The sequence below is a fragment of the Dendroctonus ponderosae genome, unplaced genomic scaffold (assembly GCF_020466585.1).
Source record: "Dendroctonus ponderosae isolate FM_Combo_2020 unplaced genomic scaffold, Dpon_F_20191213v2 Dpon_F_20191213_1, whole genome shotgun sequence".
Lineage (NCBI taxonomy): Eukaryota > Metazoa > Arthropoda > Insecta > Coleoptera > Curculionidae > Dendroctonus > Dendroctonus ponderosae.
In genome coordinates, this window is record NW_026017110.1 from 7,914,292 (window position 1) to 7,928,370 (window position 14,079).

The following is a 14,079-nucleotide window of genomic DNA, read 5'->3' on the forward strand; positions in this document are numbered from 1 at the left end:
ACGAAATTTACAGCATGTTGATAATCAAGTGTCTGCTAGAAATGTACAGAATTTCAAATTTTTTGTTTCCCGACTTTGGAAGATATTAATTTTTTGAAGGCGAGAAGGCAGTTGACTGAACACGCCAATTTTGAGACTCAGGTTCATCAAACTAGCAAAAATAAGGATTTGGTGCGATTCTTGCGAAACTGTCCACATATTTAGAGCCGAGTGTCCTGGAAACATGGCAAAAATATAAAATTGTTCCCTGGTTTTGTCTGGGAGATACGGTTTTTTGTGTGAGAAAAAGGTAGCGCAGTTGTCCAAAAACATCGATTTTGACCGTCAGACTTATCAAGCTGGCAAAAATGGGGATTTTATACATTTCTTTTAATATTTCCTACAGTTGCCAGAACGGAATATCTTCTGAAGATTGTGAAAGTATCAAATTCTTCCTTGTAGGGGTTTGAAAGATGCGATTTTTTAAATAAGTGAGCGCAGTTGGCGGAAAACCTACATTTTCAAACTAAGATGTTCCAACCCGGAAAAATAGCATATTTAAAATCAATTGTCTTCTAAAAATGGTAAAAATTTAAAATTGGTTTGTTACTTTATTTTGGAAGATTCGATTTTTTTCAAGGCGAGAACGCAGTTGACTGAAATCACCAGTTTTAACACTCAAATCAGAGGCTTGTTGCGATTTTCACAAAACTTTTCGCATCTTTAGAGTCAAGTACTCTTGCAAGAAGGTGAAAAATTCAACTTATTTGTTGATTTAATTTGGAAGACACCAATTGTTAAAGCAGAGGGCGCAGTGGGCCGAAAAGATCAATATTGAGACTCAACTTAACAAAACCGGAAAAAATTCGAATTTTGGTGGTATTTGAATGAAACAGTTACAGCAAATATGCTGCTCTAAATATAGAGTCAATCAATAAATTCAAGTCGTCTTCTATAAAATCAAAAAATTTCAAATCGGTTCTTGCCTGACCTTAGAAGATATGAATTTTTGAAGGCGAGAACGTGGTCGACTGAAAACGCCAACTACAATACAGTCTGATAATAAGCTGATATGGAAAGTCCCAACCTCTAAAAAGTTGGAAGCCAAAATGTTTAAAAGAGCGCAGCTGTAAAACGGTTGCAGTCTCTGTTCAGCTCTGAAAATAATGAACACTTTCGACGTATTTTCATCAGAAGTCCACGTAAACTAACCGCTCAATTTCAGGTAATCAGTGTTTTCCTGCACTTTCAGGTACTGACAAATCAAACATTTCGTATATTCGCATTTTTATTGGGCTTCACTTAATTATTGCAGAGTAATGTAAAAAAACTATTGCTAAGGTTCAATGGAACGCTCAGAGCAGCTGCACTTGACTGTCGGAGCTTTGCTCCAGCTTCTTGTACCTGAGCGTGTAGAGTAATTTGCAGGAAAGTACGCCGAAGACAAACCCGATCAGGAAACTGACTATGGTGGTAATCAGGATCACGTGCAGGAACCCCTGTTGGGCGTAAGCATTGATGAAGAGGTCCCAACAGCCTTCCGGTTCGGGCGCATTTTCCTTCTGCTCCCAGTGCTCATTGCCAATCAAATGCTCTGAGTAGTTGGCTGCTGGGGTCATTAATACTTGATCAAGGACCTCGTGCACTTCCGGTCCCTTGTTGTCCTCGCACATCTCTGTCGAGCCACTTGCAGCCTCGAAAACACTCACAATTTCATCCTCACTGTTGCTGCATTGATAGGGCTCAGATGAGTCGATGAAATTCTGATCGCTCAGTCGATGGAAGGCCTGCATGTTGTCGCAGCTGCACGTCCAAGCATTGAACAGCAAATTGACGAAGATGGCGTTGGGTTCGAAGCTCTGGAACGGCTCCATTGACAAGGTCTGGATGCTGTTCTGCTGCAACAACAGCAGCCGGAGATTGGGCAGGAAGCTGAGCGCGCTGGCTGGAATGCTCAGGATTTTGGAGTCGATAAACGCCAGTACTTCCAGGCTCTCCGATCGGATAGTGGGCAAGGCGCCGTTAATGTAGTTGCTGGATAGGTCCAGAAGAACCATGTTCTCCAGGTTGGCGATCAAGGTTTCTGGAACAGTGCTGAGCTCGTTTTCGCCCAGGTAGAGTCCCTGCAAGCCCTCCAGGCTGGCAAATGTGTCTTCAGCAATCTCAGTCAAGCTAGAGCTGTTCAAGTACACCTCCTTAACTTCCTCATTGTTGGGAAAGTCAAAGTCCTGCCAGGAGACAGAGAGCAGCATGTTGCCGGATAAATCAAGCACCAATGGAACGAAATCGAGCGCCTGCAAGTCTGGCACATTCTCCAGTCTTTGATCTATGCAGGAAAGCGAGGATTCGCTGCAGTTGCATCCTGGTGGACATTCCGTCTGGCCTGCAGCCGTCCACACACTCAACAGGACGCTGACGTTGATGATCGTAGACCTGGAATTGAACAGGAATCACACTAACGGAATTCTAACGGAAAATAACGTATATGCGTACCTCATGTTATGTCTGGCTGGAGCCTTTGTAGTAGTGGAAAATACGCTGTCCTGATATCGGCGCTGAGTGGTTTGTAATTTATCTTATCAAAAATAAGTTTATCAATTAGTAATTGAAGCGATGTTTTTATTGATATCCGTATAGGTATGCGAGATATCGTTTTTATCAGACGGCTGATGGCCCTCCTATTTACTTCTTAACGCCGGCTTATATGGAGGATTTGTTGTGGTTTCGGGCTCATCAATGCCATGATAAAATGCCGTTGAACTGCCAAAGGTTTCCAGCTTTTTCAGCAACATACATGATCTCATCAGCTAGATACCGAGTGTACTGAATTAACTGCGCATTAAGCAAATTAACTGGCCACTAACAGGATTTTTGCAGTGTTTCGCTTGTTCCAATGTGTTTCATTAGGACACCCTGTATACTTTTTTGTACTCAAACCTCTGAAGATGTCAACCATGCGTGCTAGCGAAACGGAGCTGGTGAGCACTGTAGGTCCAAAACCGCTTCTGGGAGCGCTAGCTTGTGCTATTCGAAAGCGAAAGAATCTGTGAATGTACAAACCTCAAATTGATCAGTGAAAACCCGTATTTAATACTGGAATTAACGCATTAAAGATCAGTTTTAGTATAAAAGTAAGGGGATTAATCGCGAGTTCCGATTTGCCGAAAGTTCCTGAACAGAAAAGTGTGGATTGTACCTTTGTCGCCTTAAACAGCGCTAAACTAAACCATTTTTTCACATTTTATGTAGAAGTGGTGCGCAATTGGTACACCCTGTATATTCCATACGAGCAAGAAAGGCAGTTCTTATCATGAAAAGTTCTTCATGTGGCAAAGCCGGTTTCAGTAGCATGCGAGGTTTTTCGCAAAAACATTAACTCGACTTAATTTTTTTTTGAACTTTTAAACGCTAAAAATTAATCTGCTTTTGCAATTTCAATTTTAAACCAATTTACATATTTTTTTTTAAATAAAACCGTTTAAAATTTTAACAGTTTCAATGGTAATTTTTTTTATTTCTTTGGGGGGAAAAGGCATTAAAATAAGCACGATTTTCGATCAAGGATGTTTTGAGGCAAAAACATTTTTTTTCATGTTGATTTAGAAAGTGTCCTGGTTTCTGCTTAAATTGCCGTATAGAGCTTTAAATTGCGCAGTATTTTGGAAATGTTTCTAGTTTTCACACAAAATGCAAGCATTTAAGATTACTTGGAATTTTAGGAACCGCTCTTAGGCTTTAGCTCACATTTAGAGAACTGGTTGAGCTACAAAGCTCTGTTTTCCATTGCCGTATAGAGCTTTAAATTGCGCACTTTTTCATTCCAAACATTGATTTAGAAGTGTTTCTAGTTTTTTCGCAAAATGTGAAATTGCAAAATGAAACGAAGAATGAAAATGAAAAAAAAAAACGTGTCGTAAAAACTGCTTTTAGTCTTTGGCTCATATCTAGAGGCCCGGTTGGGTGGTAAATCTCGGTTTGCCATTGCCGGATAGAGAGTTAAATTGCGCATTTTTGTATACCGAACATTATTTTGGAAATGTTTCTAGTTTTTACGCAAAATGCAAACGTTTAAGATTACTTGGAATTTTCGAAACCGCTTTTAGGCTTAAACTTACATTTAGAGAACCGGTTGAGCTGCAAAGCTCTGTTTCCCATTGCCGTATAGAGCTTTAAATTGCGCATTTTTTTATGCCAAACATTGATGTAGAAATGTTTCTATTTTTTACGCAAAATGAAAGCGTGTGTGTGAAAACAATGGTTTTGGATTGATTGATGAGGGTTTTTAAACTTTCGACTCATATTGAGAGAATCGGTTGCGCTACAAAGTTATATTTGCCATTGCCGAATAAAGCTATAAATTGCACACTTTGGCATACCACACGTTGTTTTGGAAATGTTTCTAGTTATCACGCGAAATGCCAAATTTCAAAATTAAATCGAGTTTTTAAAGCCGGCTTTAGCTTTCCACTCATATTTAGAGAACCCGCTGAGCTGCAACGCTCTATTTTGCATAACCGGATAGATCCTTAAATAGCGCACTTTTTTGATTGAAAGATTGTAGAAATGGTTCTAGTTTTTACGCAAAATACAAAAATTCAAGTTTAATGTGGATTTTCAATCCCGTTCTTAAGCTCTGGCATTACCGGATAGAGCTTAAAACTGCTCAATTTTTAAGGCAAGTTTTTTAATAAATAGCTCTGTTTTTCCTCTATACGGACTGGATTGTTGAGAATATGTATTTTTTGAGTTTACACCGAATTGCTCAAAAACCTTTAGTGTGGGACTTTGGCACAAACTAATCAACAATTATGAATTTTTTTAAATGTGTTTGAAAAAGCGAGATTTTCGATCAAGGATGTTTCGAGGTAAAGAGCATACCTGGATTTTTAGTCCGAGATTTCCAAGTTTTATTTTATTTTCGATTTTCATTGAGGAAAGTTTATCAGCAAACTGGTAACTAAAATGCAGGAAGATTGGTGGAAGCTTCTGGATAGGAAAAGTTTCGAAAACATCTCAAAGATACTGATGGCTAAAATCTGAAAAAAGAGAAACTACGTTCGTTCAGTACTAGCGTCAGCCTTTTTCTGGACAATCTGTATAAACTATCTGCTTTTAAGACCCATTTTGTCTAGCCATTGAGCACATTCTCCATATCGTCAATTCGAACCACTATTTGTATTCCAATGAATTACCATTGCTTATCTAGTATCTGGAAATAAATGACCATGATGTATGTACAGGGACTGAGCAAAACCCATGTTTTTTTTGTAAATGCACGTTTTGCCCGTCATGAACTATAATCCCACCTCAGCTCGGTAGATAAGAACGATAAGTAGTCATTATTTCGACTAATAATGTTCTATTGCATTACTGCAAGAAGAGAAATGCCCGTGTGTGGCATTTACTTTCATTTTCTTCAAGCGCGCGTACTGTTTCTATTCGTCCAGTTAGAGTGGTAGAAGAGCGGTGGTTTTCTATCGCAAAATGGAGCCTCCAAATCAGTTAAACTCCTGTTCCTCCTCCTCAATGCCCTCAGTTCAGGATTATTTCAACGGTAAGAAATTCGATATTGAAAAAATATACCGCGGCTCAAAGCTTTCCATTAATTAACTCGAAAAGTTTGTTAGTGTTCCATCCAGGGCGTTGATGAACTGATGCAAAAGCACGCAAACAGAGTAAAAGAACAGTCCTTGAAAGCGAACCAGAAATTATATGCACAGCCGGTGAAAGCGAAAACGTGAAAATCACATCTCTTGCAATAAAACCCGTTATTTCCCGGCAATTATACAATGAATCGGCGTGAAACTTATGCAATAAAATGCATTTTGCAATAACTTTATTGAACCTAATTTGTCTAATTGCTGATAAAGCGCGTTGTCTCATCTCCTCTAGGTGCTTCAATCTATGTGATCCCATTGGCTGCAGTAGGAGCGGCCTTCCTGATGTTCTCCCTGCTGGTATTCGCCAACACCCTTCGCTTCATCCTGCGCCGCAGCTGCTCAAAGGCCAAAACCTTCACAACCTTTATAACAGCAATCTACCCGGTAAGGCCCCATTCATCCGCTAAACTCCTAGAGAACTCTAACAGCCTTACGGCCCTTTAGGTGATAGGTTTTCTGAGCTACTGCTCCCTACTGGTGCCGCGCTCTAGCTTACTGTGCGAGGCACTCAGCCAAGGCTTTATAACCGCGGCCTTGTATCAGCTTTTCTGCCTTTTGATGGCCTACGGTGGGGGCCACGCCTCCCTGATCGAAACAGCCGGCTCAGTTCGGATCGACCTCAAAGAGCCCCCGTGCTGCTGTTGGCCCTGCTGCGCTCTGCCCACTTTCGCTGTGCAAAAGTTAGGCCACCGCCCACTTTTATGATTGGTGCTGATTTTGCAATGTTGCAGGAAGGCTATCGATTGGCTCCAGTGTTTGGTGCTGCAGGTGCCTCTAGTACAGGGGCTGGTCTATTTTGTGTTCCTGCTCATGTGGGCAGAGAATCCGGTAATCAGAGTTTTCTAATAAGTCTTTGGCTGATAATGCTTTAAATTGCTAAATTGCGGATCTGAAAAATTCACTACAATTTTCAGAGGTTATACGAAGCAAACTACTGGTACCTGCAGCCTGTGCTGATTATTTCCATTCTAACCGGCATCTGGGGGCTGACAATCACCATTAAGGCTCTTAGCAGTCTGCTGGATCCGGAGTTTCGCCTCAGAACGAAGCTGAACATTTTACAGGGCGTTCTCTTGTTCAGCAAACTGCAACCGCTCCTAATCAAGGTGTTTGTCTGGACCAACTTGCTGCCCTGCAATCCGCCGCTGACGCCCCAACTATACGCCAACAGTAAGCCGTTTCTTCTGCGGTAAATCACCGTCCGATTGACGCGCTCTTTAGTGATCCAGAGCGCCTTACTGACCATGGAAATGGCTCTATTAGGGCTGCTAGTTAGGCGGATTTATCGGCGCCAACTACCCGAAGTGAGCAGCCTAAAAAGAGAGCCTGGAGCGAATGGTCCGAAACTAGCGGGCGAGGACAATCCAAGCTATGGCTGAAGAGTTGCCAGGTGTGTATATTGAGTCTCCATGTTAGTCTACTAGTGTTTATAAGCTACTTTTCTCGCAAATTTGGGCGCTTTGTCTGCAGCATGTGCATAGAAGGGTGTTTTCAAATGGAAAATGCTCTTACTCTGAAAACGAACACTTTTCACATTAATGTTTCTTGTGCAAATGACTTTGTCACAAAAAAACCTAGACGCCACTGATTCTCGTACTTTAATTTGCAATTGAAACTACACCAGCCCACCACTGTTCGAAACGTTTAATGATCCTTTCTAGGCTCTAAATAATTAACATTTAGAGCATTTTCCAAGTCAATACAATACAACCGGTCATCCCTGCATCCTACAAACAGTCTGCCCTTCACCAAGCAGGGCGAAGAAAAGCTTTGAGCGGGCAGCTGCATGGTGAACACTGTGGCCTTTGAGGCCGCCTCTATTACATGCACAGAGCCGCTGTTGCACACGCTCACCACAAACAGTCCCCCGTCCTCTTCGTGGAGGACGGGCGTGGAGGAGATTTCCCCACTGAGTTGGGCGAGTCTCTCCAAGTGGTCATCAGCGGTGATTTTGTACAAGTAGGAGTCGTGGCACCCAAAGTATATTGAGCGGCGATGGAGCCGCAAAGAGCCGAAAATGTGCCCGCCTGCTTTGAGCGTCCATCTGACGCAGCCTGTTGAGTCTATGCAGGTTATTTGCCCTGCCCATTAACAATTCTTTGAAATTCACGTTGAAACAACCACAAACGACTTACCAGTGACGCTGGGCCAAACTGTGCAGTCCTTCAGAACAACTCCCGCCCCAAAAACCGGCCCTTCTACATTGCAGCTCCAGATGCGAGCGCCGTCCGTTTCATCCAAAGCGTAGCACCAACCTCGGGTGGTGCCCACATGAAGCCTCTGCCTGTTCGCCTCGCGAACAGGCGGCGCTTTTATCTGCCCAAACAGAGGAGCCATCCATACGAGAGCTCCCTGTGTTCGGTTAGATCAAGAAAAACTTTGAGTAAAGTGCCTACCGCAAAGGACACGCAGTAGCAGCTGCCGTTGTACGAGCCGAAGGCTAGCAATGTGCCCCACAGGCAGGCCGAGCTGACTTTGTCCGAGGTTGGGAAACGCCAGGCGATTTTCTTGAGCCTCAAATCTAGACAGTACATGGCACCATTCGAGCAGGGGCAGAACAGGAATGTTGCACACCGGGAAAAGACTGGCTCTGCGTGGATCTCTTGCCTCAAAAAAATTACAAACAGCTCATGGCCGCTTTCGTCCAAAATCGCCACTTTGTGGGCGAAGCTGCCGCACGCAATGTAAGTCCCAAGGCTGCAAATGGAAATACGATACATTCCAAAACTCCAGTACTCCACATTGCATGACTGGCCTGCTTGTGGTGGCCGCCACAGGGGCATCCACGCAGCCCTTCATGTCCACGCTCCACAGCACATGGCTGGGGCTGGGCGCAGCCCCAATAGTCCCAACTGGACAAGTCTCCCCAGACGACACTTCAAGATGCCGCTCTACAAATTCCCGGCAAGTCTTCACGTCTTCGTTCAGCAGCAGGGTTAAAAGTTCCCCAATCCTGCTGTCGCCTACGCGCTCTTGAAAGTCGCGCATAAACTGCATGATGGAAATGGAGCTGACCCCTAACTGGGCCAGAGTTTTGTCTCGGTGCCCCTGAAGCTCCGCCCTCACATACCCGCCCAGGAGGTCTTCAAAAACGTCGCCTACATCTCCAGCTTTCGGGCCCCTTTTGAACAATCCTTCTAGGGATTTATCGCAGATTTTTCCATGTCGGTTCAGGGGCAGCTCAGTGAGAATCTCCAGGTAGTCTGGAAAGCAGTGCTCTTCTAGGCTGTTGAGGAGTTTCACTCGGAGCTTATCCAAGGCCCTAAAAATCCAAATGTATCTCAAAGTCAGTCCACAAACCACTAATTTTGCTCTGGAAAATTGCCTTGTTTTGGTAGGTGCATCCATGGGCTGGGCGATGACAACGAAAGCCAAAAGCCGCTGATGCGTGGTAGAGTAAACCAGCCGGCTGCGCAGCTGGGTGTTCAGGAAAATCTCATCCTCTACACTCTGCAGAGCCACCCGGCGCCCAAACCGCTTAATGCTGCGCGAGCTCCTGCCCCTGAAGTACAACCTGCCGCTGATGAACTCCCCCAAATCGCCTGTAGGCACGGGGGAACCAACCGGGGCTGCATCCAGCACACAGTGCCTGCTTTTGCTACCGATGCAAATTTCCCCAATCAAGCCCTCTTCCTGATTGCGCAGCTCTACAAAGGTCTCGTCCAAACAGGCGCCCAATGGGACCTCCTGGGTGGAGTCATCAGTCGATAGATTGGCAATAGTCGCCCAGCAGGAGAGCTCAGTAATTCCATACAAATTGTACATCTTCAACTGGGGGTGGCGTTTAAAGGCCAACAATTGCGCTGGAAACGGCTCGCCCCCCAAGGCCAGTGTTTTCAGGGGGCTGTTAAGGAAAATTTCCCCTATTTGCTCTGGGGTGAATCTGCAACCGAACCCTGCAGTTAGTAGGTGCGTAGTTAGGGCCGGGCCCAGACAACCTGAGGAAGACTGAAGGAACCATTTGCAGGAAACTGATGCCAACCACTTTGAACAGCGCGCGATGCAAGAGGGGAGGATTGAGCTGCACTCGCTTTGGGGCAATCACTAATGGGGCCCCGAAAGTCAGGGCTAGGAGAAGCTCGATTAGTGTGGGGTCGAACGTCAAGGGAGTCCCCCAATAGATCACATCCTCTGCAGTTACTTGGAAGTGTTGGCTAGATTTCAGTTGGTGCTAGTTCAGAAGTTGAACTCAGTTCTTCCTGCTACCTACTTTAAGCCAGTCACGTTCTTTTGAATGCACTCAAACGGGATGCGGACCGCTTTGCTCTCTCCAGTTGAGCCAGATGTTTGCATGGTACACAGGACGTTTTCATAGCATTTGGTTTGTTCTGGAACGCCCTCAAGCTCCCACAGTTGCAGCTCATCTCCAATGGAAAGTCGCAGCTTTTGTGTGAAGGTGAAGACGTTGCTAGAGGGTTTCGGGTCAAGGACCAGCAGCCACTTAATGCCCAATCGATTGCAGCTTTCAGCCAAGGTTTGGGGTGTGAGGAAAGTAAAACTTTGACTCAAATCCTGCAAACTGCAGGAGTTTACACTCAGATTATTTAGTTTGTGGGTGAGTTTGCTTGAGGAAATATTAATCAAACAGTTCAGCTTTTAACATTCGGGAACGGATTTGATTTGGTTAAAAGCGACTCCTTATTAGCTGGAAAATTACCAAATAATAATTGATGGCAGCAAGATGTTCTTGTCCATTAACAGGCCAATGCAGTTATTGCTGCTGGTGATATTCTCGGAAATAAACGGCAGGATTTCATCGGCAACATTGAGAACAGTCTGGAAAGAGACTTGCTGGATGATGCCCTGATCTGAGGCCACAATTAGGGCAGGTTTTTCGGGGTTGTGTTTCTCCACCAGTTTCCTGATTTGCAGACCTTCCATGATCAATTTGTACGCGTTTTTTCTCACAAAATCACCATATTTGCATTAGAATTTAATAAATCACAACACAGCAGGCTACTGGTTTTTAACGCTCGAAAACTATGGTTAGCGCACTTTCTACATCTTTCACCGTCAATCTTCAATCAATTATTAGAGGTTATATTGGTGTCGATACCAAATATTTACCTAACACAGCGATGAGTGTATTTTTTCCTAAACGCTGTTACGTATAGTAGGTAGAGGGGTAGAGGTCACGTCCTGCACTGAAAAACACGGAACATCCCCCCTGAAAGCTCCTGACAATGCTGAAGCCTCGACTTTTCGCACATGTTAAGCCCCAGTAAGTAGTCGACCTCTAAGTGCCCCCCAACTGTTCTAAATCTTCATTTGCCAGATTGAGATGCAAGTCCCACTTGGAAGCCCTACGCGAAAAAATCGCCAATGGGCCCAACTTGCAGGATTTCATCAACGACCCCCTGCCAGCAGAAGAGACCAACTCTTGGCAGGAGTACGAGGGCAAGTTGAAGAGGGAAAAGGGCGAGGAGCAACGCTTAAGGTACGCAGCTCTAATGCTCGCCATTGGGGCCCTAATGTGTAGAATCGCCACAGGCTGCCCCCATGGCTGAAACGAACCATCCCCATGGGGAAGAACTACATGAAAATCAAAGAGCAACTGCGAGGCCTCAATCTGCACACTGTGTGCGAAGAGGCCAGATGCCCGAATATTGGGGAATGTTGGGGCGGAGGTGAGCATGGGACTCAAACCGCCACTATCATGGTAAGCCATTGCCAGTGCAATTAAACGCATTAATATTTAAAAACCTGCAGCTGCTGGGCGACACTTGCACGAGAGGCTGCAGATTCTGTTCAGTTAAAACAGCCAGGGCTCCGCCCCCACCGGACCCCAATGAGCCAATCAACACGGCCAAAGCCATCGCGTCGTGGGGCCTGGACTACATCGTCCTCACGTCTGTTGACCGAGATGGTAAGAAAAAGCGCTCATCCTGGATTCCGTCTATTGGTTTGAAATTCTAGACTTGCCTGATGGGGGCTCCGCCCACTTTGCTGAAACGGTTAGGGAGATTAAAAATAGGTTAGTTGCGAGCGGATACCCGGAAAACCTCACCTAAGAAGATTTTCAGGAATTCGAATATCCTAGTGGAGTGCTTGGTGCCGGACTTTCGGGGCGATTTGAAGCAAGTTAAGAACATTGTGGACAGCGGTCTGGATGTGTACGCGCACAACATAGAAACAGTGGAAAAACTCACTCCTTTCGTCCGGGACCGAAGGGCCAAATACAGGTAATAAATGTGGCTTGTCTGATGGAAAATAGAGATTTTATTCACTTTCAGACAGTCCCTTTACACCCTGAAAAACGTGAAGCAAATGAATCCAGAGCTGATCACCAAGTCGTCGATCATGCTGGGACTGGGGGAAACTGATGAAGAAGTGGAGGCCACCTTGAGAGACCTGCGGCAGGCTGGAGTGGACTGCGTCACTCTCGGCCAGTACATGCAGCCAACCAAACGGCATTTGAAGGTGGTTGAATATGTGACGCCCGCCAAGTATAAGCACTGGGAAATTAAGGGCCAGGAAATGGGTTTTCTTTATGTAGCAAGCGGCCCATTGGTCCGCAGTTCGTATAAGGCTGGCGAGTTCTTCATCACAAGCATTTTGAAGCACAGAAAATCCGAGAAGCTGTAGATGAGGATTGATTAAAAAGTTCACGCTCATTTTTACAGTTTTATTAATGAAATAAGACAAAAACTAGCCTACTGATATCAATTTTAACGACTAAATCTTACGTTTAAAAGGGTAGCAAAACAATGCTGAAAATTAGCTTGCTTATATTAGTACATGTACTAAATTGAATACTTGTGTAGTCTACATTGCGCAATTTGGAAAAATGCACATATAAAAAAATAAATCGACATCTTGATTGTTCTGTAACTATTTACACTTTGGTACAGAATTACAAATATTGAGAACGACCCCCGATGGACCTTGGAATTTCTCGGGGGCGGTGTAAGCAAAGTGCTTATTTTGTTTCCCATTCGCTTAAGCCTAATCGACTAATTTAAACTAAATTGCAACGCTTTATCAAATATTACTAAGAATAATCAGAATTTACAGTCCCTAAGATTAACTTACGGTGTAGCTGAGTGACGCCAATCACTCAGTAGAGAAAATTAGCTAGGAAAACCGCCTGTGCGCGGAGTACTGATGAAACCTTTCGAAACTATGGAATCATTTTGTCGCATGGCCGGCCACCACTTTGCCGCCATTCTTCAAGCATTCCTTTTTACTGGGACTGGGCGAAAGACAGATCACGTCGTCGTTATCTTCCGCGGCATCCTCGGGCGAATGACCGTTTGATCTAAACAATTAAACCTTTCAATTTAAACCCAAACAATCTTCCCTATGCAAGAGCCCTTACCGTTCCCAATCCTTAATCAGCTGGTCCAGGTTGTATTTTTTGCGGTAATTGGCAAAAAAGGTTCGAACGTACTGTTCAGTTTTGTTGCCCATCATTTCGGCGATCGCTTTGTAATCTTTGCCGTACTTACGGAACCCCTTCAAATACCATAAGCACTAAGTTTTAAGCAAGGCTTCGCTCAGTATGCATAGCCATTTGCCAGTGACTTGCCGGAGATAAGTAAGCAGTGAGAAAAATGACCAGTTCAGACTGGAAAAAGAACCACTTTTCGTGGCAAAATTGAAGAGAAACACCAAAACATCGGCATTGCATGCAGTGGCGTAGCAAGCTTAACTCGCGCCCGGGGCAGAATACCTTTTTATCCCCAGAATGAATTCGAGTCAGCAATTATTTGTTTTGTTGACCATTTGGCGCCCCTTTGTGAGTAGCGCCCGGGGCACGATGCCCCCCTTGCCACGCCACTCATCACATGTTGTCCACACGGTAAATTGCTTAAAAACAGCAACAAATGTGTGAAATAAGACGCAGTTTTTTGTATGGGAGCACTCGCAGGACAGGTTTCGGACCTATTAGTTATCACCATTCGATAGGGTTGCATTATGTCGCCTCTCCCTTCAATATACACAGGGAAGCAATCTTTCAGAAAGAGGCGAAGAGATAAAGGTGGTATCTAGAATTGAAGTGGCTACTTTGTGTGCTTTGTGTGAACACTCATGAGGCTCAAAACATTATTGATGTATTTCGGTGAAACTGGCTGTGAATTTGTTCTTATGTAAGACTTATATTTTGATGAAACAATCGAGTTCAGCGGTTTTCGACAAGTGGTGAATTCTTGAGTGTCATGGTACAAAAACTACCAGAACTTTTTATTTCGTGGATGGAATCAACTCATTTTTTTTGGTTGATGCACTAATCATTTGCTCACGATATCGAGCTATTTGTAAAACTTTGTAGCATTCATAGTTTTTGCGAAAAAAAATACATATTTCTGTTTTCTTGCCACTTAACAATGTTGGACATTAACTACAAATATCGTGATACGAGGCATAAATAATTTTTTTTACAAACGTCTTGTTAGGTATTTCGCCTCAAAAATTTTTGAGGCGAAATTTTTATTTTTTT

At 44.1% G+C, this 14,079-nt stretch overlaps 5 protein-coding genes and 1 long non-coding RNA gene across 8 annotated transcripts in view; 2 read left to right on the top strand and 4 right to left on the bottom strand.

The window, feature by feature from the left end:
• Nucleotides 1–1,254: 1,254 nt before the first annotated feature.
• On the bottom strand, nt 1,255–2,581 carry LOC109546017 (amphoterin-induced protein 1). Its single transcript, XM_019916852.2, has 2 exons — nt 2,473–2,581; nt 1,255–2,412 (listed from the first exon to the last, which is right to left on the bottom strand). The coding sequence occupies exons 1-2, from the start codon at nt 2,475–2,477 to the stop codon at nt 1,335–1,337; spliced, it is 1,083 nt and encodes a 360-aa protein (XP_019772411.2). The 5' UTR covers nt 2,478–2,581; the 3' UTR covers nt 1,255–1,334.
• Nucleotides 2,582–5,040: 2,459 nt separating this feature from the next.
• Nucleotides 5,041–7,227, top strand: LOC109533638 (organic solute transporter alpha-like protein). Its single transcript, XM_019899014.2, has 6 exons — nt 5,041–5,533; nt 5,872–6,023; nt 6,084–6,319; nt 6,371–6,467; nt 6,554–6,809; nt 6,861–7,227. The coding sequence occupies exons 1-6, from the start codon at nt 5,464–5,466 to the stop codon at nt 7,016–7,018; spliced, it is 969 nt and encodes a 322-aa protein (XP_019754573.2). The 5' UTR covers nt 5,041–5,463; the 3' UTR covers nt 7,019–7,227.
• LOC125502680 lies at nt 5,799–6,668 on the bottom strand. Its single transcript, XR_007280452.1, has 2 exons — nt 6,581–6,668; nt 5,799–6,528 (listed from the first exon to the last, which is right to left on the bottom strand). It is a non-coding gene; the product is annotated as an uncharacterized LOC125502680 (long non-coding RNA).
• A 41-nt stretch (nt 7,228–7,268) lies between the features above and the next one.
• LOC109533635 (beta-alanine-activating enzyme) lies at nt 7,269–10,541 on the bottom strand. Its single transcript, XM_048661640.1, has 8 exons — nt 10,297–10,541; nt 9,850–10,158; nt 9,578–9,793; nt 8,965–9,522; nt 8,395–8,901; nt 8,036–8,336; nt 7,775–7,991; nt 7,269–7,720 (listed from the first exon to the last, which is right to left on the bottom strand). The coding sequence occupies exons 1-8, from the start codon at nt 10,518–10,520 to the stop codon at nt 7,284–7,286; spliced, it is 2,769 nt and encodes a 922-aa protein (XP_048517597.1). The 5' UTR covers nt 10,521–10,541; the 3' UTR covers nt 7,269–7,283.
• Nucleotides 10,542–10,657: 116 nt separating this feature from the next.
• Nucleotides 10,658–12,253, top strand: LOC109533636 (lipoyl synthase, mitochondrial). The gene is made up of 7 exons (XM_019899012.2): nt 10,658–10,860; nt 10,915–11,076; nt 11,130–11,298; nt 11,349–11,505; nt 11,556–11,613; nt 11,663–11,821; nt 11,873–12,253. The coding sequence occupies exons 1-7, from the start codon at nt 10,823–10,825 to the stop codon at nt 12,222–12,224; spliced, it is 1,095 nt and encodes a 364-aa protein (XP_019754571.2). The 5' UTR covers nt 10,658–10,822; the 3' UTR covers nt 12,225–12,253.
• The window catches only part of LOC109533637 (REST corepressor), a 10,975-nt gene continuing 9,145 nt past the window's right edge, over nt 12,250–14,079 (bottom strand). For all 3 annotated transcript variants that reach the window (XM_048661642.1, XM_048661643.1, XM_048661647.1), the window contains 2 exons: nt 12,958–13,094; nt 12,250–12,897 (listed from right to left, as the gene is read on the bottom strand). In XM_048661642.1, coding sequence (XP_048517599.1) covers nt 12,768–12,897; nt 12,958–13,094 — 267 coding nt within the window. In that variant the 3' untranslated portion in view covers nt 12,250–12,767. The remainder of the gene's footprint in view (nt 12,898–12,957; nt 13,095–14,079) is intronic.